At 45.1% G+C, this 26,842-nt stretch overlaps 3 protein-coding genes across 3 annotated transcripts in view; all 3 read left to right on the forward strand.

The window, feature by feature from the left end:
• Positions 1-4,273: 4,273 nt before the first annotated feature.
• LOC146754226 (myosin-binding protein C, fast-type-like) lies at positions 4,274-14,524 on the forward strand. Its single transcript, XM_085527488.1, has 3 exons — positions 4,274-4,277; positions 13,041-13,175; positions 14,076-14,524. The coding sequence occupies exons 1-3, from the start codon at positions 4,274-4,276 to the stop codon at positions 14,465-14,467; spliced, it is 531 nt and encodes a 176-aa protein (XP_085383614.1). The 3' UTR covers positions 14,468-14,524.
• A 421-nt stretch (positions 14,525-14,945) lies between these two features.
• On the forward strand, positions 14,946-17,428 carry LOC146754227 (immunoglobulin superfamily member 22-like). Its single transcript, XM_085527489.1, has 4 exons — positions 14,946-14,971; positions 15,384-15,670; positions 16,330-16,596; positions 17,243-17,428. Exons 1-4 carry the CDS (start codon positions 14,946-14,948, stop codon positions 17,257-17,259), a joined length of 597 nt encoding a protein of 198 aa, XP_085383615.1. The 3' UTR covers positions 17,260-17,428.
• A 723-nt stretch (positions 17,429-18,151) lies between these two features.
• Positions 18,152-26,842, forward strand: part of LOC146754228 (uncharacterized) — an 88,998-nt gene continuing 80,307 nt past the window's right edge. The window contains exon 1 of the mRNA XM_085527490.1: positions 18,152-18,413. Within this exon, the coding sequence (XP_085383616.1) occupies positions 18,333-18,413 (81 nt within the window). The 5' untranslated portion in view covers positions 18,152-18,332. The remainder of the gene's footprint in view (positions 18,414-26,842) is intronic.

A 26,842-nucleotide genomic window follows, 5' to 3' on the forward strand; every position in this document is an offset into this window, starting at 1 on the left:
GCTTGAGGCAGTTCAGGATTAGCCAGAGACAAACCAGCCAGCTGTGTGAACTGAGACCAATTGCACTTTTCTAGTCTGTGGCCACTGACAGCTTCTGAGAGCTACCAAGCAATGCAACCTAGCAGAATTCAGAAGGGAAACCAAGAGAGCCTACCTGAGCTCCACTGCCTTTAAATGCTCTGTGCAGAGGGAAGGGAAAGAGGGGAAAACAAACACCGCTCTACATCCCTCTGAGCCAATAGACGCTTTGCCCTGGATTAGCTCTGGTGCTGCATAAGCTGGGCTTCCACAGCATGTGTTCAGGCGGTAATCAAGGCCTCCCTGGAAGAACACAAAAAAGAGAGAGAAACGTTTGCTTTAACAGAGTTTATGTCTTCTGGTCATAACACTTCAGAAGCCTCAGAGGCTTCTTCTCCTCTGTATATTTTCATTCATCTTAGATTTTGCTTTCATTCAATGTGACCTCACTAAGCAAATATTGTCTAAGACCATGAGCATCACATGAATGTGCAGATCTCAAGCTGCTCACTTATCTAGTACCCTTGGCATGATGCTTTCTTTTCCTCAGCTGATCATCTCGATTGTGCCTGTTGATTGTGCAACAACAGCCTGTTGGTCTCGATTACCTGTGAGAGGCTCTAAATTTGGCCAGGAAAAATCATTTGATGATAAATAATTCTCTTGGAATCAGTAAGGCAGTCTTCCCATTCTTTCTTACCAGCACCCATCTTACATGTTAATAAAGGATTCTGGAAATCAGTTTGAAGATCAAGAAACAATTCAGTTCAAGCATATGCAATCACAGGATTTGTACGTCACCTGCAAAAGTCATTTTATTCTATCCACAATCTCATCCTACATACAGATCCTTAGAAGGTTCCTTAGGCACACCAACCCCATGCTCCTATTACAGACCCTTGCATAACACAGGTGACATACCTACAAGATTATCTACAGCTTAGACTACAAAAACAGGGAGTCTAGCTAGAGAAAATAATCTACCTGTGCTTCTGAGCAATCTGTTAACCACTCTCACACAGTTCAGGCCATTCCAAACAAGATGCAATGACATGTCAGCCACAAAAACAGCTTGATTTTAGGGTGTTTGTTTGGACAAGCCCCTGTTGCATACGGTGGTCAAACATGCATTACTTGGGGGCACATTGTATTTGATTTAACAGATACTCTTACCTTTGGGTTTGCACAGAGTCCAAAGTCTATCAGCTTCAAATTGTCAATCAGCAGATTTTCCCGGTGGATGAGAAAGCAGTCAGGAATGATTTCCACCCAAATGCCCAAGGAAACATCTTTTCTCTTCTCTTATTTCCTGCTGTAGACAGTGGTTCCCAGTCTACTCAAAGCTCGCTCGCTCTCGCTGTCTCAGAGATCTTCACTGACTGCTGGCAAGTTCCCATCTTCCAATATCCCAGGTGGGAAATACTAGCTTGTATCTGTTGGAAAGGACCTGGGGACTAGGAGGACAAGTGGTGAGAGACCACAGGCTGAATGCAAGCCAGCAGTGTGCTCTGACAGAAAAGAAGTACAACAAGATCATCAGCTGCATTAAAAAGCAGCACAACCAGACCAGGACAAGTCATTCCTGCTTCAACACTCATTGCACCACATCTACAATACTGTATCTGGTTTTTGGCCAGGAAGGATAACAACCTGAAACAAACTCTGAAGCAAGTTCTATGGATGACCTCCAGCCTGTGCAGGGGGCTGAAGCTCCCACTCAGAGAAGAGAAGCTGGGGAGAATGATCTTTGTTCAGAGTGCCTTCCAGTAGCCTTAGATAGAGGGATTTCATAAGATGCCTAGGAAAATGCTCGTGCTGTAATGATTTGCTTTACTCCGAGATACCAGCAGCTTACAAAATGCAAAGCTCTAACCTACTGGTGAGGAAATATTCAAGCCTTCTAGTACCTAACCTGTGCTTCAAGTCTTCAGTGACAGAAAATCCATTGGATGGGGCCAGAGGAATGCATCTCACCCCATACCCTCTGTACAGCCACCATTTGTTTAAAGGATCACTCTTCCTTGAGGCACAAAACTAGAGCAGGTTACACAACAGACTGACACCACAAGGGCTTCTCTCGAGATACAAACTGCAGCAAAGAGCATCACAAAAATGTGAAACCAACACTCAGATCAGATCTGTGTCTCTGCTCCGCTCATTAGGAGCATCATGTTTTACTCCCCTTTCAGAGGAAGATACTTCTTCAAGGATAACAAAATCCAGCTCGGCTACAGAACATAGTACCAAATAGCAATAATTACCTCACATTTCCTGTAGGGAAAGAATCCTAAGCACAAGATAATGAAGGATGTCTGAGCTTCAGCTGGGACTGAATTATTTTCTTCACTGTCTGATACAATACAACGTTTTCATTCTAGAGAAACAATGGAGATAGCGCAGTGATGCTTACAGCTGCTGCCAGGCAGCGTTGTACAGAACCACAGTCAATCTCAGCTGAGAGCCCAAGGAAGTGAGAAGAAACAGAACTAGGACAGCTGACTTAAACTGGCCAAAGGATATTCCATACTATATGACATATTGTGGAAGGAGTTTTGAAGGGGGTAGAACTTCATGTAAATCTCTTCCACTACTAGGAGGCTAACTGGACACTGATTGGTAGGTGGTGAGCAATTGCTTTGGCATTCATCATAACTCTGAGGGAAGAAAAGACACATTGCTGACACATTGCAGCCCCACATCCCCCTCTGCAGCCCCACATCCCCCTCTGCAGCCCCACAGCCCCACACCCCCCTGTCCTCCCCGCACTCCCCATCAGCCCATCCCACCTCAGTGCTGCCTCTGTCTCTTCTCTCCTCTCCCCATCCCAGCGCCGGCCTCCCCCGGCCTCCCATTGGGCAGCGGCAGCTCCGCCGGCTCCGATTGGCTGAGCCGCAGTGCGCGGGAGTGGCCATTGTGGGGGGGGCAGAGGGGGATGTGGGGCTGCAATGTGTCAGCGTCAGGAGCACAGGTGAAGGCAGCTGAGCTGTGTGAGCAGTTGTGTTTGAGTCTGGCTGCAGCTCTCTTAGACCCCACTGAAGGGCTGAGTGCCACTGGGAAAGGATCTCTGTGTGGAGATTGCTTCTACTAGAGGTAGTTCTATCAGACTGTTCTATAGAGCTGTGCAGGGGCTGTAAAAGGAGCTGAGGGGGACTGTAGGGGGGATATGGGGCTGTGGTGGGCCATAGGAGGACTAGGGGCTCTAGGGGGCTCTGAGGGTGTGTAGGGGTTGTGGGGAGCTATTGGAGGATATGGGCAGGTCTGGGGCTTTAAGGGGTGGTGTATGGAGAGATAGAGGGTTGTGGGGGCCTTAGGGTGATATGGGGCTACTGGGGGCTGTCGGGGACTGTGGGGAGGAATATGAAGTTGTAGCAGATTGTGGGGGTGTAGGTGTGGTATATATATGTACATCTATGGGAATATACATATGAAAAAGATAGATCCATGTGTGTTCTGGGCTGCACTGAAAAAGGGGTGGCCAGCAGGAGAGGGAGGTGATTGTCCCCTCCTGCTCAGCTCTTGTGAGGCCCTATTTGCAGCACTGTGTCCAGGCCTGGGAAGGATGTGGAGCTGTTGGGGTGGGTCCAAAGGAGGGCCACTGTGATGATCAGACGGAAATTTGGGTGAAGCTGCCTGATTTTATGAAGCTATTCCTGTTATTTTCTTGGTGCTGTGTTTCCCAAATGAGTGGTTTCTGGCTGTGCTGCAGCACCAGTCTGCATGTGAACATCAACTCTATTCACCATCTGGGAAGATCACGACTTCTGTTCTCCCACCAGCACCACTGAATTACAGTTACTCTAAGGAATCCTTAAAGAAGGGTTTATAGCTGTCCTGTTATCTGAAGTGCTTGGGGCATTCTGATGCTATTAAGCTCTATGTATTAACAAGTTCAAAAAGAAAAGGTAGGCATCTGATTGTTGTGCCAGTTTCTAAGTGATTTGGAAAGCTGTACCACCCAACCACTCCTTCTATTTGATGGAGGTGACAAAGCTCAGTTTAATTTCTGACTGCTGTTTAAATTCTGGAGCTCAAGCTGGTTCCTGGAGCAGAAAAAGCTCGGTAGCTGTCCCTCCTAAAAGCAGGCACCTCTGAGCAAAATATGACATCTCAATTTCTGATGGTAAGGTCAGGAGATCTGATTCCAGCGTCTAGCTTTTGGCTTCATGCTATGTTAGTGGGACCTTTGGCATCCAGCACTGACTAACAGCAACTGACAGGCTGGTAACAGTGCACATCAAAGCAGTTATGTGTCAGGATGGGTCAGGAAAATTGTATGGCATTGAGATTTCCTGTCTTTGCACTTTGCAGATCTAACTAGCTGCTGGAAGAATACTGTACGCCATGTTCACACCATTTTCAATGAGCTGGATGAGTCTGTTGTTGGCATTTTAATGCAATTGACCAGGCAGGCAATATGTATGGAGTATTTGGCTCTCTCTACAGTAATGAATATTTCAGTGTCTTCAACGTGTGGCTCATTGCTTCCATTTCAGGCTGCCCAGAGAAGCTGTGGATGCCTGTCCTTGGTGTTGAAGGCGAGGTTGGATGGGTGATGGGCAGCCTGAGCTGGTTAGTGGGCAGCCAGCCCATGGCAGGGTGTTTAGAACTGGATGATCTTGAAGGTTTCTTCCAACCCAAGCCCTCCCGTGATCCTATGATTCTGTGATTTCATTCAGGTTTATTGAGATGAGATGAGTTCTCCTAAATGCGCTGTTCTCCATATGATTATAATTGGAGTCTTAAATTATAATTGGGTGACTTAAAGCAGACACCATACTTTCTGATGGCTAAAATGAAATGAAATCAATCCTTGACTGTGTCAGTAGTCTGTAACTAGAGCCCATCAGGTAATTCCCAGCCTCCTGCCTGTATCAGTGGCTGCACACAGTGAAAAAGTCTGATGGGAATTTAACCTCTAAAATGTTCAGAAGCAACCAGAGGGTGAATATATTCATTATGCAAATACCTGCAGGAATAAGCTTGTCATGTATGTCCTCAGGTAGCACAGTAGTTAATGGTGGGACTCAGTAGGTCATGCTGAAAGTTGAGTCTGCTGATCTTGAAGGTCTTTTCCAGCCTACATGACCTTATGCTAATATTTCTGTATTTCTTTCTGTTCAGCTCCCAGAAAACCTCCCACCCAGCCCCCAGTTGACTCCGTGGTGAAAAATAAAACAGAAACCTCAGTGACGCTGGCATGGTCCCCTCCGAAGATGCAACCCCCATTCCAATCGATGGCTACATTGTGGAACGCAATAAACTAACTGGCTTCACCTGGGTGAGGTGCCACGAGTCTCATGTCCCCGTCCCAGAGTTCATGGTGAGCAATCTTTCTGAAGAGGCTGATGATCAGTTCCAAGTGTCTGCAGTCAATGCGCATGGACAGAGCCCGTCTCTGGAATTCCCAGGGAGCGTGCACCTTGGTAAGCACAAAAGCCCGAATGGAAATGGGTCAGTGTGTGCTGAGCAGCTGTGTTGGTTCCCTAAAGATGTTTCCTTTGACTTGAAGGATAGTAGTGCATTAACACACCAAAGGCTTTCCTTTATTCCTAGTTCTCCTATCTCCTATCAACCTCCAGCTACCACTAAAGTGATACAAGTTATGTTTCTGTGACAGAGACATGAATATTATTATCTTTTGATATCTCACATGTGCAAGAGGCAGAACTTTCTGTAACAGATTTGAAGCATAGAAGTGCTTCTTCCAGCACTCATGCAAAGGGTGAAGTAGAAATGTACCTATGATTTAATCTTCCATCTCTAAATGAGATCCCAGACTTGCATCTAAAGAGCATTAAGACATCCATGTTGTTCTTCCTCAGAACCAGTCCTGGCTGTGAAATCCCCACTAACAACTGGTGAAGCTGTACCTGGAAGGAATGCCATGTTTACTATTGACCTTACAACAACGTGTTGCGGCACTTGGTACATCAATGGTAAAGTCTTACAGGAAAGCGAGACCTGGATCATCAAGAGAACCCAAACTACTCACAGCCTAATGATAAAGAACGTCACCAAGAACGATGATGGAGCAGAAGTGAAATTTGTTGCCAAAAATGTTGATGTCAGCACCAAGATGAAAGTGAGAGGTATTTGCTTTGATCCTTCTCCTTTCCTCTTCCAGTCAAGGCATAGTTGCTGTGATCTGCTGATTAGAACTGGGGCTGCAGGCATTCACTGACTGTACCAAATACCTGAAATTGCATCCCATGGACTGATGTGAGTCCTGGTAATGACCTAAACATGATAGCACTGAGTGTAGGGTAAGCCAATCTACCCAGCTGCTTGGTATCTGAACCAGATTGCTTCATGCCAGCTGATGAATGTCTGCAGTTCACAGCTATTGGCCAGTGCATTCAGTCACCAGGTTTACCACTGCATCACCATAGAGCAGTACTTTCAGCTCCAGGTTCAGACAGCCTTTCTGATTGCACTGGAATAGTTTAGAAGTAGGGGAGCAATCATTCCAATAATATCAATCAGCGTTGCATGACCAAATATAACAAATAAACATTCGTGATGGGAGGAGCTGTTTGTCACTGGGTGGAAACCTCTGCAGAAGCATGTTTAGAGCATTCTTAATCAGTAGAAGGAGATGTTTGGTTGATTTTTACTTAGTAAATCTGGCAAGAAGACCAAATTAAATATCTTGAATTGCTCAGCACTGACATGTAGAAGAGACCTGTGATGAGTCACAGGGATGTTTACTTAGCTGTCATTCCATGGTGGGCTTTTTCTTACACAGATGTAGGGAGAAACTGAACTTTCCCACGCAGGTCTCTGTTTTGCTGCAGGGTTTAGGTCTGATCTCTGAGATCCACACGCTGGGCCTTGATTGCAGTAAATGAGAGCCCTTTGTTTGCTGCAGTGGAAGACTTTCCATTTCTGCAGTACCCTCTGCAGAAGACACAAATGCAAATGCACCTTCTTCCCAGCAACAATTGCCTTGTTCTTTTTTACACTGAGTATGCATGAGGCTCTTCATCATATTCTTCTGGCTTGTCACCCTTGTTGATCCATGGAGAAACAACATAGCCCTAGAGTAGTGTATGCACTTTGGCATTGGAGAGCTTACTTAATTGCTTCTTCTCAATGAACAAACTCCAGAGAGGCATGGAGACAGCTCCAAACAGAATTGAATAACGGGACTAAACTTATGGAGAGCAGAACTTCCTGCCAAGGCTTGTCAGCTAGTCTTAATTTTGCTTTTCTTCTCCCTCTTTGTCACGTTAGCATAATATTTCATACTGGCAGGTCTGCCCTCAGAATTAACTGGCACAGGCTGCTCAGGGAGGTGGTGGGATCCCTGGAGGTGTTCAGGAACTGTGGAGATGTGGCCCTGATGGATGTTATCAGGGGGCATGGTGGGGTGGGTTGGGGTTGGAATCAAAGGAGGACCCCCATGTATTTCAGCAGGAAGCACTACTGGTAATAAGACTTTTGGAGCAAATCCTGGTAGGGCCACGCTCAGCTGGTCCAGTCCGGAGGCTGTTCCTCCTTCCTGCTATATCTGCAGTGAAAACCAGCAGCTGCTTTTGTGTGGCTGGGCTCACATCCAGCAGTGGTGAGGTGACTACAATTATTCCACTGTGTGTTAATAGAGGCCAGTTTCATCATCTAACTTTTGCGCTCCAATTAACTTCCATAAAGGAATTCTGTTTTTCTTTTCAGTCCTAAGTGTTGTCTCCATCTTTTAGGCTCGATTTGTTTTCCAGGGGGTTACAATGCAGTAATAGAACACCCTGCATTTATTTCCTTCTAGTTTGCTTGTTCCAATTCTTTCCTCAGTTTTCCGAGTTTAGACATTTTCTTTAAGCCCTGGGCTTCTTCCTTTGGCTCTGTCCCCTGTACAGTGTATGTCTTTCAACTTGTGGAGATAAGGTAATCTGGTACGTGGTTTATAAAAGCTGCCAATTTGCCAGCTTCTGAATTAGAATCTAGCAATTAGAACTAGGATTAAACGTGTATGTTTGGCCTTATGATAAATGAATGCCTCATGGTCAGCAATGTCCCTGCAGTTCTTTACCATCGTACATATTTTGTGTGCCCATATTTTGTTTCAGCACTGGCAAACTTCATAAACAAAGAGACAACTGGAGTCACGACTTGAGCCCTGACATCTGGGCTTCATTCTTCTAGTTCATGAATTGCCTCAGCACTTACATCATATTTAAACCTATGACTGAAACGGTCCTAAGTTCTTAGCATGGGAATCCAGTCTCCTCTTTTGACAAATTAAACTCCACATTTGGAGAGTTGAGTGTCTCCTGCTGTACCCGAAGGACGTTGTGATCTCTGAGGTGTCTCCCTGAGGTGCTGTAAGCACAGCCATTAGCTCATAGTACAAGTAAAGCACTGTCAGGTCAAGCCTGGAGGAGTAATGCTTGTCACTGACATGTTCCTGTTCAGGGTGGAGCTGGAGGGTAAAATAACACAAGAAATTGTCATTGAAAGTCAATATCTGTGAAATTCAACTGGCTGCATTCACAGAACCTGGCGTTAAGATCTGGTTTCTGGTTTCTATCTTGAACCTCTTTTCCATAACCCAGTCCTCATTTATGAACTGAAGCTCTACTGAAAGCCTTTTGCTGTGTATGCTCATGCTGCAGTGCAGCGCTTGTGACCTTTAACAGCACATTCACGTTCCTCTGATCACAGGCTCCTTAAGGTTGATTAATACCCTCTAGTCCAACTGCTCACCCATCACCACCATGATGCTCACCATCAGCAGGCTAAAAACTCAGCAGAGATGATAGATCAAGCACAACACTGGATTTGGGATGGCTAGAGATTCCTAAGATATTGAAGGGTTGCTTGCAGGTGGTGTTGGCTCAGGTATTCACCCTGCATCCCACCTCCCGTTCTGTTTGGTTGAGAATCATGCATTCTGCAATTTCACTTTGTAATTCAAAGCCCCTTTCTTTATCTGTTGAAAAACTGATCTAAAACAAGCCAAGAAGACTCCGTTGGAACTGGTGGATGCAGAACAAAGGCATCCCCAAAGGACAAGTTGCACTGTTTGATGAACATTATTGGATGAGAGTTTAGCTAAGATTTAAAAAGTTCTGGGGCTGTCTCTGAGCATCAAATCCAGAGGAAGCCTGCATGATTCCCTGAGAATGGATACCTCCTACTTTGGTGTAGGGTGAAGGGAACACTAGCAGTAACTCCTATCACAAAATGTCACGTGGCTCAGACAAAAATGCCATCAAGAGGGCTTAATTAGGAGCACCAAATGGTCACAAGATGGTCTTAGGGCAGGGAAGTAATCTATCTATGTGATACTGATTGATGCTATTAGTTCTTAACAGCTTGACTCTAGAGGGGCTGTTCTTCTTTGGTCACCTAGTTTTAAAAGAAGAGATGGCTCCTGTCTATTACAATTTTTAATGCATTATTTGTTCACTGATGCCATAAATGTGCCTGGCATAGCAATTGGCCACCTAGTTTTAGTCACCTAGTTTTGGTCACCTAGTTTTAAAAGAATAGATGGCTCCTGTCTATTACAATTTTTAATGCATTATTTGTTCACTGATGCCATAAATGTGCCTGGCATAGCAATTGGCCTTGGTATATCCAGTGACTGAAAGCAACAGTTGTTGCTGTAAGAAATGCAATACTAAGCTTGGTCTGCCTGTAGCTGACAGCCATCAGCTTGCTCCTCAGGCAGGTTCTGTCTGGATGGAATGAAGGGCATGAAATACTGATGTGCTCATCAAACGCTGCTTGTTAGCTTAGAGACAAGGTGTTGAATAGGTTTGTTCATGCATTGAAAACACGTTACTTAGCTGCCTTCATTTTAGCTACAGAAGAACACGTGCAGAATACAGAATTGATTAAAAGAAATAAGAACTGTCTGCATAGAACTTACTCTTTCCTTACACAGGAGAATCAAGCACACGTTTGTATGTGAGTATCTCCAGAGGTGAAACTCGATCACCCAAATGTAATGAGCAGAGACATTACAATCAGTTCTAACTGTATCTTCATGCTGTGCTGAATAAGCCTGAGTCAGGATGTAAACCACTTTCTCTTTTTTTCTTCAGATGAAGCCAATAATGTTGTCAACAAGCCCAAAATGACTCCAGAAATATCAGTCAGTCCTTCTGAAGACCTGGAGCTGGTGTGTGAGGTGTCAGCTGCAAGCGGAGCTGTTGTATGGAAGAAAGATCAAACAGAGGTGAAGCAGGACCAGAAGACAACCATCATCTCCCAGGGGACGCACCGCAACCTCATGGTCAAAAATGTGACCCTGAAAGACCAAGGGAGCTACAGCTGTGAAACAAAAGATGACAAAGCAACATTCCAAGTGAAAGTCAGAGGTGAGAAAATGCTTGGAATCCCAGAGATAAAGGAACGCTTCATTTGGTGTGTCTTGCATTTGGAGGATCAACTGACAGCCTCTCTGGTGCAAAACATTTTGGCTCTAGGACTTTCTCTGTCATCTAGTCTCATAGCAACACTTTTCTACATGTGCTTTTCCATCCAGGAATGAATTACTGCAACAAACCATAGGCAAGGAGGGTAACTTGTGCAGCTCTTGTAGTCAGCTGGTGTCTGCAGGGTTACAGTGCAAGAACACACCAGGCATGCAAGGAGTGAGAAAAGGGGAGGTGTTTGAAGAGATCTGGTTACAAAATTTGAGTGACACAATTAGCTGGAAAATGCCAATAATCAGACTCATAAATGGCCTGGGTTGCAAAGGCCCACAGTGCTCATCCAGTTCCAACCCCCTTCTTTCTATGTGCAGGGTTGCCAACCAGCAGCCCAGGCTGCCCAGAACCACATCCAGCCTGGCCTTGAATGCCTGCAGGGATGGAGCATCCACAGTCTCCTTGGGCAACCTGTTCTAGAGGGCCGTTCCCTTCTGATTTACTGGAAATGTAGAGAGACATCAGAAGAAAAAAAGATAAGATAGGAGGTTCAGCAGTGCATGCAGGTGTTCTAAATCTCATGTCCAAATCTGCTATCAGACTGCAAAATGTTTAGCTTTGTGATATGATGTGATATGATATGATATGATATGATGTGATATGATATGATATGACATGAAATGATATGTCTATCATTTCCCAAGGCGAAATAGAGGGGAAAGTATTTTCCTGTCTTAGTGAGGCATCACGATGCTCCCTGTGAAGTGCAAGTATAATGAAAACGGGCAACTGGAGTAAGCTCTGCAGCAGACTACAGCAAAACTGTGTGACTCTTGTGATGTCCCTGCAGAGAAAGAAGACGTGTTTACAGAGAAGGACAAGATACAAAAGGAGATGAAGGCTGCACCAACAGAAAATGCCACGCTGAGCTGCGAGGTGGCCCAGGAGAAGATGGAGGTGAAGTGGTACAAGGAGGGGAAACTGATCACCTGGAGCAAGAAGTTCAAGGTGGAGTCAGAGGGCAAACAGCGTCGGCTGGTGGTGAGCCAGGTGGAGAAGAAAGATGCAGGGGAGTACAGCTGCGAGGCTGCTGGCCTGAAACTCACCTTCAAGATTCATGTCACAGGTAAGACAGGTGTTGTATGAAATACAGCAGAGAACAGTAAAGTAAAATCTAGTTTCTATTATACAGTGATCCAGTTGCAGTAGTCTGTGCTGAGGTTTTTTCCCTAGACTTGATTGCCTGGGTTTGTAGAAAGTATTTGGTTTTAGTATGGCACAAAGACCTGTTTCAGTCTGTCTGTAGAATAATAATTACTGATATATGTACAATGGAAGCAATATTCAAGATATTATTCAAATCTCTCCTGTGCCTGAGATCCCAAACTGTAATTCTTGTTCACCGAAACATTTGACTAAGATAAGTATGTGCAGTGAGGCTGGAGTGCATGTTGTACGTGCAGGCTTTCATGGTAGGAGAAGCAGGAACTTCTCCTAGTAGTACACTGCCTTTTTCCTATGCCTTTATGTTGGAGGCTGCATCTGGATAGGTGAGTCTGCTACTCACAGTAAGAGACCTGGTAGAGCTGACTATTCCCAGAGCTCAAAGTAAAATAGATATCTGCAAATCACACACAAAGAACAAAGGACTGCATTGGTGAGCATATTTCCTTTGTGTCTTTGACAGTCACAGTTGTGGCAATGGTAGAGGCCATGAGGAGTCTGTTCAGGAAGCCAGGAGTACTGTTCTGGGTCATGAAAAGGCAGCCAGTGATTTGACTATCACACGTTTATGTGTTTTGATGTTTCACAGTGGGTCTGAAGTAAAAGGAACTCAGGTTCTGGTTGCCTGCAGGACAGATGTTCTTTTGGGTTCAATATGTTTGCATAGTGACTTGCAACCATGGGACTGGTGTTCAAGGACCCTCTTGGTTCCTTCAGTTCCTAGGTTCTTTCTTGCCTAGATTTGACACTTAGTTTCAACAGAAGAGCTGATATTCTCTAGTGAAGGCTATTAGTTTGGGCACAAGTGGTAACCTAAACCTGTTCCAACCTGTACATACAAACCTGCAAGATGGTCTCATTTCAGTCCCTCAGTCAATACTTTTTCTTTTCTTCCCTCAGAGCCAAAACCTGTGTTTATAAACCAGGAGAAGGTGCAGAAAGAGGTGAGTGCTGCCCTGGCAGCAAGTGCCTCCCTCAGCTGTGAAGTAGCACAGGATCCAATCTAAGTAAAATGATCCAAGGATGGAAGACTGCTTGCCTCCTCCAGAAAGTTCAGAATGGAATCTGTGGGCAAAACACGGCGTCTGGTTGTGGAGCAGCTGGAGAAGAAAGATGCTGGAGAATACATCTGCGAGGCTGCTGGCCAGAAGATGACCTTCAAGTTGGAAACAACTGGTGAGCATTTGCTTTGGGAACACTAAGCAGCTTTGGTGGGATGTGGATGTGGGGGAATGGCTGGTTTCATTGACATGAGAGAACAGGCAGTGATGCTGTGAAACCAGATGGATGATGCTCAGCCTGGCCATGTGCCTCAGAGCTGTTTGCTCAAGGAAGCCAAGTGTAGTTGTGGGTTTGCTCTCAAGAGCACAGTTTGGTAGGGATGAGTTGGCGGTTGGACTAGATGACCTTAGTGGTCTTTTCCAGCCTTAGTGACTCTGTGGTTCTCTGCTTCAGGAAAGACCTACTCGCTGACTTACACACGTGTCCAAGTCAAGGATGCCGCAGAAATAAAATCTGTAGCAGAAAAGGCAGAATCTCGTGCCCATCTTACAGTGAAAGGTAATTATGCTTCTGATGACGATTTTGCTTAAATTATCTTATGTTATAAACCAGCTAACATCCTTTGCTTTAATGTCAAGGAAGTTAAACACCACCATGACCTTTCACAGAAATAAAAGCTCCAACCTACCTGCCTTTCTGCCCACAAAATATCCAGCTTGTCTTTTGGGATTTACTTTGCTAAGTAAAACAGGCGATTTTCTTAGGAAGCTGATTTTCTACCTTTAGACTTCAGATTTGTGTTTGAACGTTGAGGGATAAAAACATTGCTTGAATTTTTCTTCATCTTCTCTGTATGTTTGAAATGAGCACAGGTTGTGTTTTTTTTTTTAATATATACAATGTTAGGGTATATATATGATGTTAAGTGTGGTAAAGAAAAGGGAGACATTTGAGTTAGCACAGTACTCAAGAGTTCAGTCCCCAGCTTTGCCACTGTTACAATTATAAGGGCAAGAACATCCTGGAAAATGAATTTCTCCTAAGTAGAGTCATTACATTTGAGCTACAGAGACCTTTACTAGGAGAAAACTTGTTGTTCAGAGCTACGTTGCTGTATTTAACCAAAGTAATTATCAATGTCTGTGTTTCACTGATCCTCTATTCCATTTCGTAATGCGAGGAGTTTGATATCGAGATGGGAAGGTCATGATTTGATTTGGATGTTGGACTGGGAATCAGAAGATCTGGGCTCTCTTCAGGTTGTCAGTCTTATTGTCTGACTTCTTAACAACTTTCCTTTCTTTCTACTACTTTTTTAATGATGTTTTAAGGCATTTTGAGCTGATAGGTGTAGTGTTCATGTGCAGTAATGCTGACATGAGTAAGTAGGGTGATAATGTATGGGTTTTTTATATTCCTTCTAAATCTCTGCTTTCTCTTGTTCCATCCTTCTTAAAGAGCAATCCATTAATCTAGTAAAGGAGCTGTGTGATGAGGATGTGACTGAGCCTGAAGAAGCCAAATTTGAATGCGAGATATCCATTCCTTCTATGAAACCTCCCAAGTGGTATCTGCGTGAAGAAATCTTACAGGCTGGCAGAAACTTGATTATGCAGCAAGAAGGCACCATCCACCGGCTGACCATACCGAAAACCACCACTGATATGACAGGCACCATTCAGTTCTCAATTGGCAAATCCAAATCCACAGCCAATCTGCTCATCAGAGGTAACGTATCCTGGCTTGATTTACATCATGAAGATGAAGAATTAATTAACGTACAGTCTTCCTTCACTGGAGTCTTTGAAATATTGTGTGTTTTCTGGAGGGTCTGCTCCATTTCCTTTTAAAAGTCGTTGGACACTAAATAAGACAGCTGCATCTCAGTAAAAGATCTGTTTGAATAGTTGTGATGTGCTTACTATTCAGACCTACAGAGCTGAGGTTTTGTCCTTGGCTATACCAAAGAAGTCAAATCCGGTGGAATTAATTGTATTTCTGAACTAGACAAGTTTAAGTTTGGTAGCACCTAAATTTGATGCAGTTTGTCATTGATTTCATCTGAAGGAAACTTCCAGGCTTCTTATCTGCTGTTGTCCCCAGTGTAAGAGTCTCCATTCACATCCTAAAGTACTTGTTATATTTTCAACTCACTCTTATTTGAAAAAAAGCCTCAACTGGGAGCAATTTAATAAGCACAGAACAAGAGCTGGACCTTGCATTTAGTAGATAATATACAGTATTACTTTATAGAAATGTAGTCAATGGCATTCCCTATAGGAAATCGTTTGTTTTATCTTTAGAGTGGTTCAAAGAACAATTGTGAACATGGAATTAATTGGAATGGAATACACGCAAGAGACTTTCCTCTTCTTCCAATTGTCCTCATCCTTTCTTCTCTTCCACCCCTGTTTTGCAGATTACCATTTACAAATCACCAGGAAGTTGGAGGACAAGACAGCTTTGGAACGTCATTCTGTCATCCTGTCCTGTGACTTCAGGCCTTCTCCAAAGGTTGTGAAATGGTTCAAGGGCCACCCACCCATCGAGCCCTCTGAGAAGTACAAGATCAAGAGGGATAAGCATTCAGCAGAGCTCAAGATTCTGAAGCTGAAGCCCGATGATGCTGGTGTGTACAAGTGCAAGGCAGAAATTGCAGAGACTTAGGCCACGCTGACAGCTGAAGGTATGAGCATGGAGGGTGGCCTCTTCCATGTCCTATTTCACCTCAGATTTCTCTTCTTAAGGTTCTTATTTTTGTAACAGTTCACCTTGTTTCCCCACAGCTCGCAATGTAGAAGTGACGAAACACCTGCATGATGTGGAAACTGAAGAAGAGAGCTCTGCTGTCTTCTCCTGCGAGCTGTCCCATGATGACGAGGACGTGGAATGGTTCCTGAATGGCAACCTCCTTTACACCAACAATTACAATGACATCAAGAACGTTGGCAGTTGCTGCACACTGACAATGAGTCAGGTTAAGCCTGAAGATGCTGGCACAGTGACAGTGAAGTCAGACAAGGTGTCAGAAAGCGCGCGCCTGAAGGTGATAGGTGGGTCTGGTCACAACCCTCCTGGATGTAAGAGATGCTAAGGAGCTCCAGTTCATTCTATTGTGAAGCAATCCTGCTTCTAAAGCTCACCTCTCTGGGGTGACAAGTCATCAGGGGCTTTCTTCCAGTGGAAGGTTCCATTGCAGCAGATATCAACGAAGGAGGATGGTTTTGGTGTCCTGCCAAAGCATTCCATTGCTTTTTATCATCATTTTACTTAACACAAGAAGAGTTACAGGAGCAATTTTTTTACTGCTTCAGTGCCATGCAGTGTCAATGCTGTTGTCTCCAAGGATTTATGACTGCAGGGAGAGATCAGCTTATCCTCTTAATCCTGTGGCCTGCTGTATGAGCTCTGCTCCATGTGAGGGCAATGCCAGCTCTCCAGCTTTAGAAGAGCTGCATCCCAATAACTTCATATGATATCAGTCCCACCCAAAGCAATGCAGGCTGTCCCTCCTGTTCCCTGTATTCTCCTACTGATTAGTTCAGAATTCCTTAAAGCGCATTCTGTCAAGAGACATGAAACCGCTTTAGGTTCTATATTGGTGTTGTCAGTACTGGTAAAGATTTATTGATCTCTCCTTAAAAAGCTGAAAGCAACTGGAAATGTCACAACTTCTGTATCACGTTGTTCTGTTTTGCCTGTTTAATTGCAGAGAAGCCTGCTGTCTTCATGAAGTCCTTGGATGATGTTTTTGGTGAGGAGCGGGGTGTGATTAAATTGGAATGTGAAGTCTCTAAAGAGAAGGTCAAACCAGTGAGGAAAAAGGACGGTGATGTGCTCACTTCTGGCAACAAGTATGAGCTGGTACAGTCTGGGAAGACCCTATGTCTCCTTCTCCATGACCTCGAGAAGCCAGATGCAGGTTTCTATACCTGTGATATTGGCACTGATGTTGCCAAGTCAAATGTCGGCGTTCAGGGTAAGTACTGTGGAAAGTGAAGGAGTGCTAAAAGCACATTCAGTGTGGTCACTATGTCTTACACCTATTCCCCCACGAGCCTTAATAGTTTCTACAATAGAACAGTATTTCTGCAATTTAGCGCAGTGATGTCTGGAAAATTCCCATTGCTTTTGAAGTAAATGTATCTCCTTTTGCCATGAAAATCACAAAAAACGTCAAGAATGTCCTGGAAATGTTTCCTTTCTAAACATCCCTAAAATGGAGAAATGGTTTGAACACCAGTAGGGGTAGGATGGTAACAAATTAGCTAATAGAAACATTTAATGTCTTGTCGTAGGCAAAACCCTTTTTCTCACGCAGCATCCTAGAGTTGTCCTCTCTGTTAGGTTTTTCCCTCTGTAGCTCATTGAATCTTCATTGTGCTCCATGGACTGAGCTGCTCTCCTTGTAGTTCTTCCAGAGCAAAGACAAGAGATTCACGTCTCTTTTTTTTTATAGCTTTCTGGTAATTCTGAGTGGAGAATGTCTTAGAGAATACATCAGTGAGGAACGCAGCCATGATCTGCAAATCCTGAGTTCAAACACCAGTACTGCTACTCACATTGGTCACGAATGCCTTTTCTCCATCTAAACCTCATACTAACCTATCTCTTATCTTCCAGAGCTGAATATTGGCATTAGCAAACGGCTGAAAAACAATGAAATCCAGGAGGTAGAAGATTGCACTTTTGAATGCATTCTGTCCCATGAAAGCATTGATGAGTTCAAGTGGACACTGAATGGAAGCAGAGTGGAAAGTGGTGGGCGATTTAAAGCTTCTAACGTGGGTTGGTAAGAGACTCTCCTTATCAAAAGTGTGACTCCTACTGACTCTGGGGAAGTCGTTTTTATTGCCCGTGGTCTAACCTCCAAAGCCTCTCTGTCTGTGAAAGGTAATGAGATGGGAGAGATTCTGGGGTCTGATTCCTTCAACTGTCTTCTGATAAGATTGTCATGAGAGCTAACTCATAATATGGTTAAAGTGAATAGCAACCTTCTACTTGAACCTTGAAGCACTGAGAATTTCTCTTAAAAATAAGTAAAAGGAGGAACCATTTGTCAAAAATGTGAGAACTACCCAAAGCACTGGGGTAGTGTTGGAAATGGGCATCTCACTACAGCTTGTTCCATTAACAGTAAATCAGGAATGATCTGTTGAGGGAACTGTGGGAGCAAATATCCTCTAAGTATAAGCTGAAGGGATGGCCTTCACATCATCTAGCTGTACAACAAATTCCTATCTAGAACATGTGCATCTGAGAGCATCATCTGAGGCTCCCAGTGTGATCAGTGGAGAGAAGGAAGAGGCAGTTTTCAGACATGGTTCATCATCCTCAATGGGGTAGATTTAAGAGAGAATTAATGGTGCCTGGAATTCTATTGTCTGTACTTTACAGATTACTGCTGGCTGTAGGATGGCGTCTGTTGCAAGTGCCTCTCTAACTTATCTCCAGCATGTAGATGCGTGTATTTTGAGAGAGGCATCCTACCCTAAGTGTATGTTACTCAAAAAGCATGTTTTCTTTCAGAAAAACCTACTGAGGTAACAAAACAGCTGGAGGATAAGACAGCAGCAGCAGGGCAGGACATCAGCCTGAGCTGTGAGCTGTCGAAACCAGATGTGAACATCAGGTGGTACAAGGATGGCAAAGCAATCAGAAAAAGCCAGAAGTACGACTTGCAGCAGGAGGGAACTGGGGCCATTCTGATCATCCATGACTCTACCGCCAAGGACAGCGGGGAGTACACCTGTGAGACAGAGGACTCTGAAACAAAAGCCAGGGTCACTGTGCAAGGTGAGTTGAAAAGCACACTGGGGAAGGCATGTAGAGAAGTCGAGGTAAATATCTGCAGCCTGTGGGTGATGTTTTTCTCTTCTGTTTCCTTGAGCGGGATCAATTCTTAGTTTTCAGAAAATATGGTGGATTAAAATATTTTAGTTAAAATAATCTCTAAACTGAATGATAAATGGCATGAGAAAGCAAAGCTGAGAACTAAGCTCCAGAAGAGAAAACAAAGTCAAGTATGGCATATTTAGAGACAGGTGAAGAACCCTTGAGCTCACTGAGGAGTACTAGCATACTCTGGAATGTCTCTTGGGCTCCCTACAGCACACATACTTGCTCTGGGGCATGTCTGGATGTCTGTAGAGCTAATTGCAGGGCCCTGAGAAACCTCTGGGGCACATTAGGGGGCACTGGTTTCCATGTGAGTGTTTCCAGGTTCCCAGAAGTCAACAGGGAAGCCTTTGGAGACCCCTTGGGAAGACTCAGTGGGGCCCTAGAGTGATGTAGCAGCTTGTGTTGGTTGCATCTGCTTGGCAGGGAAGCGAGTTCCCTGGTGGGAGCTGACTGACTGGGAGGTGATTCCCTTGGTTTAATTAATTTAATTACCTGGATTATAATTAAATAACACTGTTCAGCGTTCAATCAAGATTATATTTTTCCAAAGTACTGCAGTCATGCATCTGTAGCAGCTTTCCTAAAATATATCGAGTTTATTCAAAATTCCAGTGATGCTCCTAAAGCACTTGAAGTGCATTTGAGGTGGCGAGTGACAAAACAGCTCTGAGAGAATCATCATCAAATCAGAACATTGGAACGGTAACTAATAGCAGAGATTCTGATAAGAATATTTAAATTTTCAAATTACCTTTTTCTAAAGTTGTATTTCACCAAGTTTCATCAATATGCACACTGAAGAGCTGACTTGCTATGTTTCTTTTTATAAAAAATCATGTGTTACAATTGAGAAAAGAAGGTATAGCATGTAACATCCTCCAAGTAAAGTGCAAAAAACATTTCTTCACAGTTCCAATTAATGTCTTATGTTTTGTTCAGACTCACTAAATGATGTATTTCAGGGTACATCACATGGGAATATAAGAAGACTATTCAGAACAGGAGCTGCAGAGCAAGATGAACAGCATGTGAAGGTAAGGCCGGGAACCAAGGACACAGCTTTTGTGTCACTCAGCCACCTGTGGCAGAGGTCAGGATTTCAGCAGGGATTTCTGCAGACGTTCCTTGAACACCCCCAGGGTGGGTGACTCCACCACCTCCCTGGGCAGTCCATTCCAGTGCCTGGCCACCCTTTCTGAGAAGTAATATTTCCTAATGTCCAGCCTGAACCTCTCCTGCCGCAGCTTGAAAACATTCCCTCTAGTTCTATCAGTAATGACACGAGAGAAGAGGCCGACCCCCAGCTCACTGCAACCTCCCTTCAGGAAGTTATAGAGAGCAATGAGGTTTCCCCTGAGCCACCTCTTCTCCAGGCTGGGCATTCCCATCTCCTGCAGCCTCTCCTCATATGGCCCCATTGTGCTCCAGACCCCTCACCAGCTTTGTTGCCCTTCTTTGAACACGTTCCAATGCCTCAGTTTCTTTTTCTCAGTGAGGGGCCACAAACTGGACGCAGAATTCGAGTTGTGGCCTCACCAGTGCTGAGTACAGGGGGACAGTCACCTCTCTGCTCCTGCTGGCGTCACTGTTTCTGATGCAAAATGTATGTAAGTGTCACATGTGTGACATCCTTTTTGATGGAGTTCTGTGACTGGAGTTCAATGGATTTGAGAGCTGACTTGAAGCCTGTGGGCATCACCCAGGAGTTGGGGTGAGAGGATGAGGCGTAGGAACAGGAACCTCTTTGGTCGTTATTAACTCCCAACTTTTTGGTCAGGAATCTCTGTGTGTTTCTTTATCATGTAAAGAACAGAGTCATTGTGCAGCTTGTGAATGAATTGATTCACGCCTGCTGATTGGTGCTGTTCTCTACAGGGAGCTGCAATGGAAATGGACACTTGTGGTCCACTGTCCAGCCCCCTCCCGTGTTGGATTTTCTGGGCTTTGAGACACGTCTTCCAGATGCACTTTGTGTTATTTCTGATGTGTTGACCTGTTGAGCTCCAGCCCCAAAGGAGGATTCAAGTACTACCATTGGGAATGTAGTATTTCTTGCTAAACAGAATTCGTGTGCACCCTTGTCTTTCATCTGCACAAAGGATCTTGTAATCATCTCTGTCTGTGTTTCTTTTAGAGCCAGAGATGGAGCAGAGAGGAACACAGACTTGGGTGAATCTTCATTCAGGAGCAGGGACACGTCATGCTCATCTGAGGTGTCTGGCTGACAGCAAGAGCAGAGAGGTAAGTTTCATAGGGTCGCGTTCCCATTTTATTTTATTTTTAATTCATGATGCATAGAGGCGTTCCCCAGAGAAAGTGAGCATTTCTCAACTGGACTTTCTAGAAATGAGCTAGGCAGTGAAAATGGGTTTGAAGCATTCCTAAGAGCCCGCAAGAGAATGCTGAGAGTTAATCTGGCACCCTCCTTTGGAAACGTCCGTTGTCTGTCAGCTCTTCAGCTGTGCCCTAACACCTCCCATTGCGCTGCCACACCAGGATAGAATTCCAAGCCCACACTGAGTCCTGGAATGTTGTGGTGCCGTGTTGGAATCAGATGTGACCACGTGGTCTTGGCTCCCCGCCTTGTGGGGGGTCATGGTGGACCAGGCTGTTGGCCGTTGGTGATGTCATAAGCGGCTGGAATGAGGGGAGGAGCGGTGCATTCTGTGTTCCTTTGTGGGTGAGCTAGTGGTCGGAGTGGTTGGTTGTCTTTTTGTTCTTGTGCCTTTTGTGCCGTTAGTTAGTTAGTTTTGTTAGTTAGTGTTGTTAGTTAGCGTTGTTAGTTAGTTACTGTTGTTAGTTAGTGCCGTTAGTTCGTTAGTTCCGTTAGTTAGTTAGTGCCTTTAGTTAGTTAGTGCCGTTAGTTAGTTAGTGCCTTTAGTTAGTGGCTTTAGTTAGTATCTTTAGTGCTTTTTCTTCTCACCGTCGTGTGCAGCAGCTTGTAGGTAAGCTGAGCTGACGTGGGATGGATGGGTGGGCAGTGAGGTGTTGAGAACTGCTGGCTGTTTGAGCTCACAGCACCGTATTGCTTACTCTTGACCATCAGACGTAATTTTCCCCGGTACACACGTTCCAAAGGGGGTATCAGTAAAGTTGGCACCTGTCCCGTGCTTCTTCCATTGTCTTTGCTCAGTAGTGGAAGCATTGTAAAGTTGCTGGGCGGACAGGCATCACGTAGCCTGAGACTCAGCATGTCTTGCAGCAAGTGGGTGGGACAGTTGTGCTGTGTGTGTTATTCCATGACTGTCTTAGCCCTGCTCACTGACCTGCTCTTTCTCTCTCCTCTCCTCACCCTCCGCCCACTGCCTCGGTGCAGCTTTTGCTCTCATTTCATCCGAGCAAAGCGACAAGGAACTGCTGCAGATAGCTTGAGGTGATCTCACTGCCAGGTATGTGCCATGTTTTGTCCCCCCGCATGGTTTTGCCGCAGGGTATGCGCGGGTAGCTCTGAAGAAGTCTGTCCATACTGTGCTGTGTGAATAGAGAAAACAGAAGTGTGTTTCTGCTCTGTTCCAGCTGTTCACACTTGCTGTGATGGGTGCTGCGTGCAGTGGGATCAGCCGTGAGCCTGAGTTGGCGGCGACGGAGGTACAGTATGAAGCTCTGGCCAGTCTTTTTTCCCTGTGTTGAGCCATTAGAAGGAGCTGCAGGTGTACTCTCCTGCAGGAAAGAATGGGCCAAAAAGGGCCTGGCCACCTGTCTGTGCCAGTGCCATTGCTGATTAGTCTGGGTAGAGAGAGATGCATCTTTGCATGGCCTGGCAATGCACGCCAGAAAGGGAAATAACTGTGATGAGACGTGCAGCTCCTTCTGAAGTGCTCCTGATAAGGACGGAGCGCATTTGCTGCAGCTTTCTTTGCAGATGTGCTCCTCACCTTGAAATCCTCCTGGTTTGTCCTCATCTCCTGACCACGGCCTGTGCTCTGTTTTGCAGGCTGATAACATGCGGGAGCCGCAGCTGGTGCGTGCTATGTCATCTTTAAACGTACCAGCGATTGCGGCAGCCCATGTTATTAGGAGCCACGTCGCCCAGGGGCCGGATGAGCTCTCTCTGGAGGTAAGCAGTTCCAGGCGTTCCTTGTTGTTGTGCACAGAATTAGTATAGAGTGTGAACGCCTCGGGAATACTCTCATATTTTGTGTCGTAGAAGAAGGCTTTTGTTTTAGCTGTGCTGAAGCTGGGATTGATGTTTCAATCTTTTGCAGGTTGGAGACATCGTGTGCATTGTTGATATGCCACCAAAGGAGACGAGCCCCTTTTGGAGAGGCAAGCATGGCTTTGAGGTAGGCACACATTTTTGACTAGAGAGCACAGCTTCAGTAGAGTCGGGAATCTCCGGTTGGAGCTGCTCTGCCTGCACAGGATGGCTTCTGGATGCAAACAGTTGCCCTGTGTCGGTGTCAGAGGACCTTCCCTTTGGCTCTGGGCTTGGGCTAATGCCCACCTGTCTTTTTGTTCTTATTACAGGTTGGTTTTTTCCCTGGTGAGTGCGTGGAACTCATCAGGGGAAAGCTGCCCGAGTCCATCCTACATTCATTGCCAAAGCCAGGTGCGTATTTTACATTTGACAATGCGGGTTAGTAAAATGGGGTCTGAACGTGGCTTTCAGGGGGTTCATTAATGCCCGAGTTGAGCAAGCTTAGAAAGAGAACTGCATTAAGCTCCTTGGGCACCTCCAGGGATGGGGAAAATCCGTTCTTGCGTGTCTTTGTTGGGAACATGCTTTCTGTTGTTACGTGTTCTGTTGAATGTGTTGCACTCGGCCTCGTCCAACCGAGCCAGGGCTGAAATGAACTTGTTTTTTTGTTTTGTTGCGCAGAGCCAAAGAAACGGGGCAAGTTCATCTCCTGCCTTCGTTCCCTGTTGAAGGCCTGCCCCAGGAGAGCGAAGCAGCCTGAGCCTCCAACATTCTCGGGATCCATGTCCCTGCTTGACATCGTTGAGAGGTATTTAGCCAACAGGACTTGAGGGCTGAGCTGTAGGAATGGAAGCATCCTCTGCTGTTTGAAACAGAGCGCTTTTCTAAGCTGTGTTTCAGCAGAAACCAGGCATTGCCCGGAACAGGCAACTATTGGCAAGGGTTCGGTGCAGCTCTTCCCTCACCCTGCACCACGACTGACAGCATGCTCTGTTTTCTCTGCAGAATGAGTTCTCCCAGTAAGAGGGCAGAGTCAGCAGCTTGCAGTTGGCGTTCCTGCTTCTGCCTGGGCAAACCATCCCCTGTGGCCAAACGCCAACTGCAGAGCAGTGCCAGGGAGCCCTCTGAAGCTGAAGTCTTGGTCCTGGCAGGTAAGCATGCAAATCCAGCTTTCAAATCACTGCTTGTCAGCAACACAGGTAGAATTCATGCTTTCAGTGGGCTTGTACATCCTTCTGGCATTCAAGCCTGTGCCTGACATCTTCAGTTGACCCCTGTCTTTCCCAAATGAGTCTCTTGTCAACACAAGAGCTGGACCTGCACGAGGATCACTTTCAAGACAGTGACACTGTTGCTAGAAGCCTATTTGCTTCTGCCCACCATCACTGCATAGCCAAATGTCAAGAACCTGTTTCATGATTCATCTTGTGAAACTTTGACACTAACTGCTGTGCGTCTACTCCTTCCTAGGTGACCCGAGCCCTTGTATATCTCCAAGACGCCAGGCATGTTACGATGCAGCATCCTGTGATTCCATCAATGAAGAACTAAGCACAGGATGCTGCAGTTCAGATGAAAGCCTTCCGTATAACATCAGTTATAAAGAGAAGAATGCCATCATCGTTGAAGCTCTCGTTCATCCCATACCTGTTGAAGCTGCTGACCTGAGCCTGCCAGACTCCTCAGGCACCAGCCTGAACCGAGTGCCTTTCGAGGACAGCCCAGCCCAAGCACAGCACGAGTGCCCCGACAGCAGCAAAACCATGCAGGCTCAGGTCAGCATTACAGAGGAGAAGCCAAACATCTTGGAGGGGGAGGTAGAATCAGGCCAAGAGTCCCAGGCTCCGGGCAACAGCACGACTTCTGAGACACTCTCGTCAGACAACAGAGAATGAGTCCCATCTTTCCTCCAGACCTCACACCCCCTCCTTTTTCCTATTGAATAAAGGCACGCTCGTGCTCAATCAACGCCTTGACTGAATTCTGAGTTTTCATTCGCAGAGATTGGGATGAGTACAAGAAACAGCAAGACAGCTCAGCTTGCAACGCTCTGGCTGTGGGGTGCGTGCAGGGACACTGTAACCATACAGGGAAAGGCTTCCACTGCTTCCTCAAGCTGTAGTCCAGCCCTGCTACTGCTCTGTGGCACAAAGCCCTGAGGGATGTTCCATATTGTTAACCTAAGTGAAGCCAGCTTCATGCACTGTGTTTTGTTGTTGCTGGGTGAGAGGGGGATGCACGTTGGTGAGAAGATGAGCATTGCTGGATCTGCCACGAGTGTCCCTTCTGCCTCTAAGAATATGTCCTAAGTAGGATGTGAACACTGCTGGCACTTCCTCATTGCACGTGCTTGGAGGATCTTCAGTTCTTGCACATTCAGGATGTCTGTCAGTGACTACGAGGAAATTCTCAAGTACTAGGAATTCCATGAAACAGTTGGAACGGGTAAGTGTCATCTTTGTACAGAAACAGCACGCCTAACAGTCTGTCTCACCACTCTAGAATTAATCTGAGAATAGATTAACAGCTCTTGTCAGTTCTCTAAGTCAGGTTTCATTTGTATAAATTTGGAATTCGTTTTTTAAACTAGTTGGAAATTGTAATATTATATTAGAGAAGAATTCACACTCAACTTTAAGCATCTGTGTTTTGATTTGTAGGTGGTTTTGCCAAGGTAAAACTCGGGCGGCATCTTCTGTCTGGTGAAAAAGTTGCACTAAAAATCATGGAGAAAGTTACTGTAGGGGTAAGCCAAAAGGCATTTAAATATGATAATATCTTCTGTTGGAGTTGTGGAGTTCTCAAGAACACGGGGGCAGGTGGGATGGTACATACGAATGCAGCCTACTGGTCCCATTGCCTTTTGAAAGATGCTGTAGAGCTGGAAAAAGTTTAACAGAGCACCACAAATCTTGTTGCTGGTTGTTCAGAGGGCAGTATTCTCTGGCTTTAAAATGGAGGAAGTTATTACATCATTACATTACATTACATTATTGTTACATTATTACAGCAACTTTACCAAAATGCCAATGAAAATGCTGAATGTTTTACTTTTCATTTTTCACAGCTCTGTTTCAGAATTTCTATGGGAGTGATGTCAGTCATTGCTGAGTTGATGTTGAATTGTGTACTGTCCCATATGTGCTTGTTCTGTTCCACAGCAGTCAGATGTGGTACCTGGTATGTCACAGTAGTTAGCGATTTCATCGCTTGCTTTTATGGTCTCTTAAGGATGACTTGCCTCATGCTAAAACAGAAATTGATGCCATGAAGAACTGAAGTCATCAACATGTTTGCCCATTGGATCACGTAAGAGAGACATCAAAGAAATATTTATAGTCATAGAGGTAAGAAATAGTTTCTGCTTTCTGTGCTGTCTTTCTTACTTATCTTTCTCTGATACTCTCTAAATGCATTTTCAGATAACCTTATCTTACAGGGAAGCTGTTTGATTGCATTGTTTCTAAGGACCGCCTTTTGGAAGAGGAAGCTCCAGTCTTTTTTTGACAGACTGTTTCAGCAATTGCTTCTGTTCACAGTCAGGGTTATGCCCAGAGACCTCAAACCAGTGAGCCTGAACTGCAGTCAGTCTTCCATAAATAATAATGAATGTGTTTTTATTTTTCTGTTGGCAGAGAGAGTTACAGTACTCCACTCCATTCCAGTGGATTGCAGGAGAGAACTGAAGGGGGGAGAAGTAACACAAAGTAGAACTCATGGGTTGAGATAGAATTATGTACTGAGACAGAGAAAAGGATAATAGTTATGATGAATGCAAAAGCAATTGCTCACCACCTACCAATCAGTGTCCAGTTAGCCTCCTAGTAGTGGAAGAGATTGACATGAAGTTATACCCCTTTCAAAACTCCTTCCACAATATGTCATATAGTATGGAATATCCTTTGGCCAGTTTAAGTCAGCTGTCCTAGTTCTGTTCCTTCTCACTTCCTTGGGCTCTCAGCTGAGATTGACTGTGGCTCTGTACAACGCTGCCTGGCAGCAACTGTAAGCATCACTGCGCTATCTCCATTGTTTCTCTAGAATGAAAACGTAGTATTATATCAGACACTGAAGAAGATAATTCAGTCCCAGCTGAAACTCAGACAATAACTTGTGCTTAGGATTCTTTCCCTACAGGAAATGTTAGATATTTATTGCTATGTGGTACTGTGTTCTGTAGCTGAGC

This window comes from Coturnix japonica, chromosome W (genome assembly GCF_054131305.1).
Source record: "Coturnix japonica strain WE chromosome W, WE-NBRP24, whole genome shotgun sequence".
NCBI classification, from domain to species: Eukaryota; Metazoa; Chordata; class Aves; order Galliformes; family Phasianidae; genus Coturnix; species Coturnix japonica.

Bases quoted from the DNA above. Each gene is read 5' to 3' on its own strand.
- LOC146754226 (XM_085527488.1), top strand. The intron at 13,176-14,075 runs GTAATTATGCTT...TCCTTCTTAAAG, and splicing joins TGCCCATCTTACAGTGAAAG to AGCAATCCATTAATCTAGTA.
- LOC146754227 (XM_085527489.1), top strand. From the start codon at position 14,946: ATGGAATTAATTGGAATGGAATACAC. The intron at 14,972-15,383 runs GCAAGAGACTTT...TTTTTGTAACAG, and splicing joins TTAATTGGAATGGAATACAC to TTCACCTTGTTTCCCCACAG. The intron at 15,671-16,329 runs GTGGGTCTGGTC...GTTTAATTGCAG, and splicing joins CGCGCGCCTGAAGGTGATAG to AGAAGCCTGCTGTCTTCATG.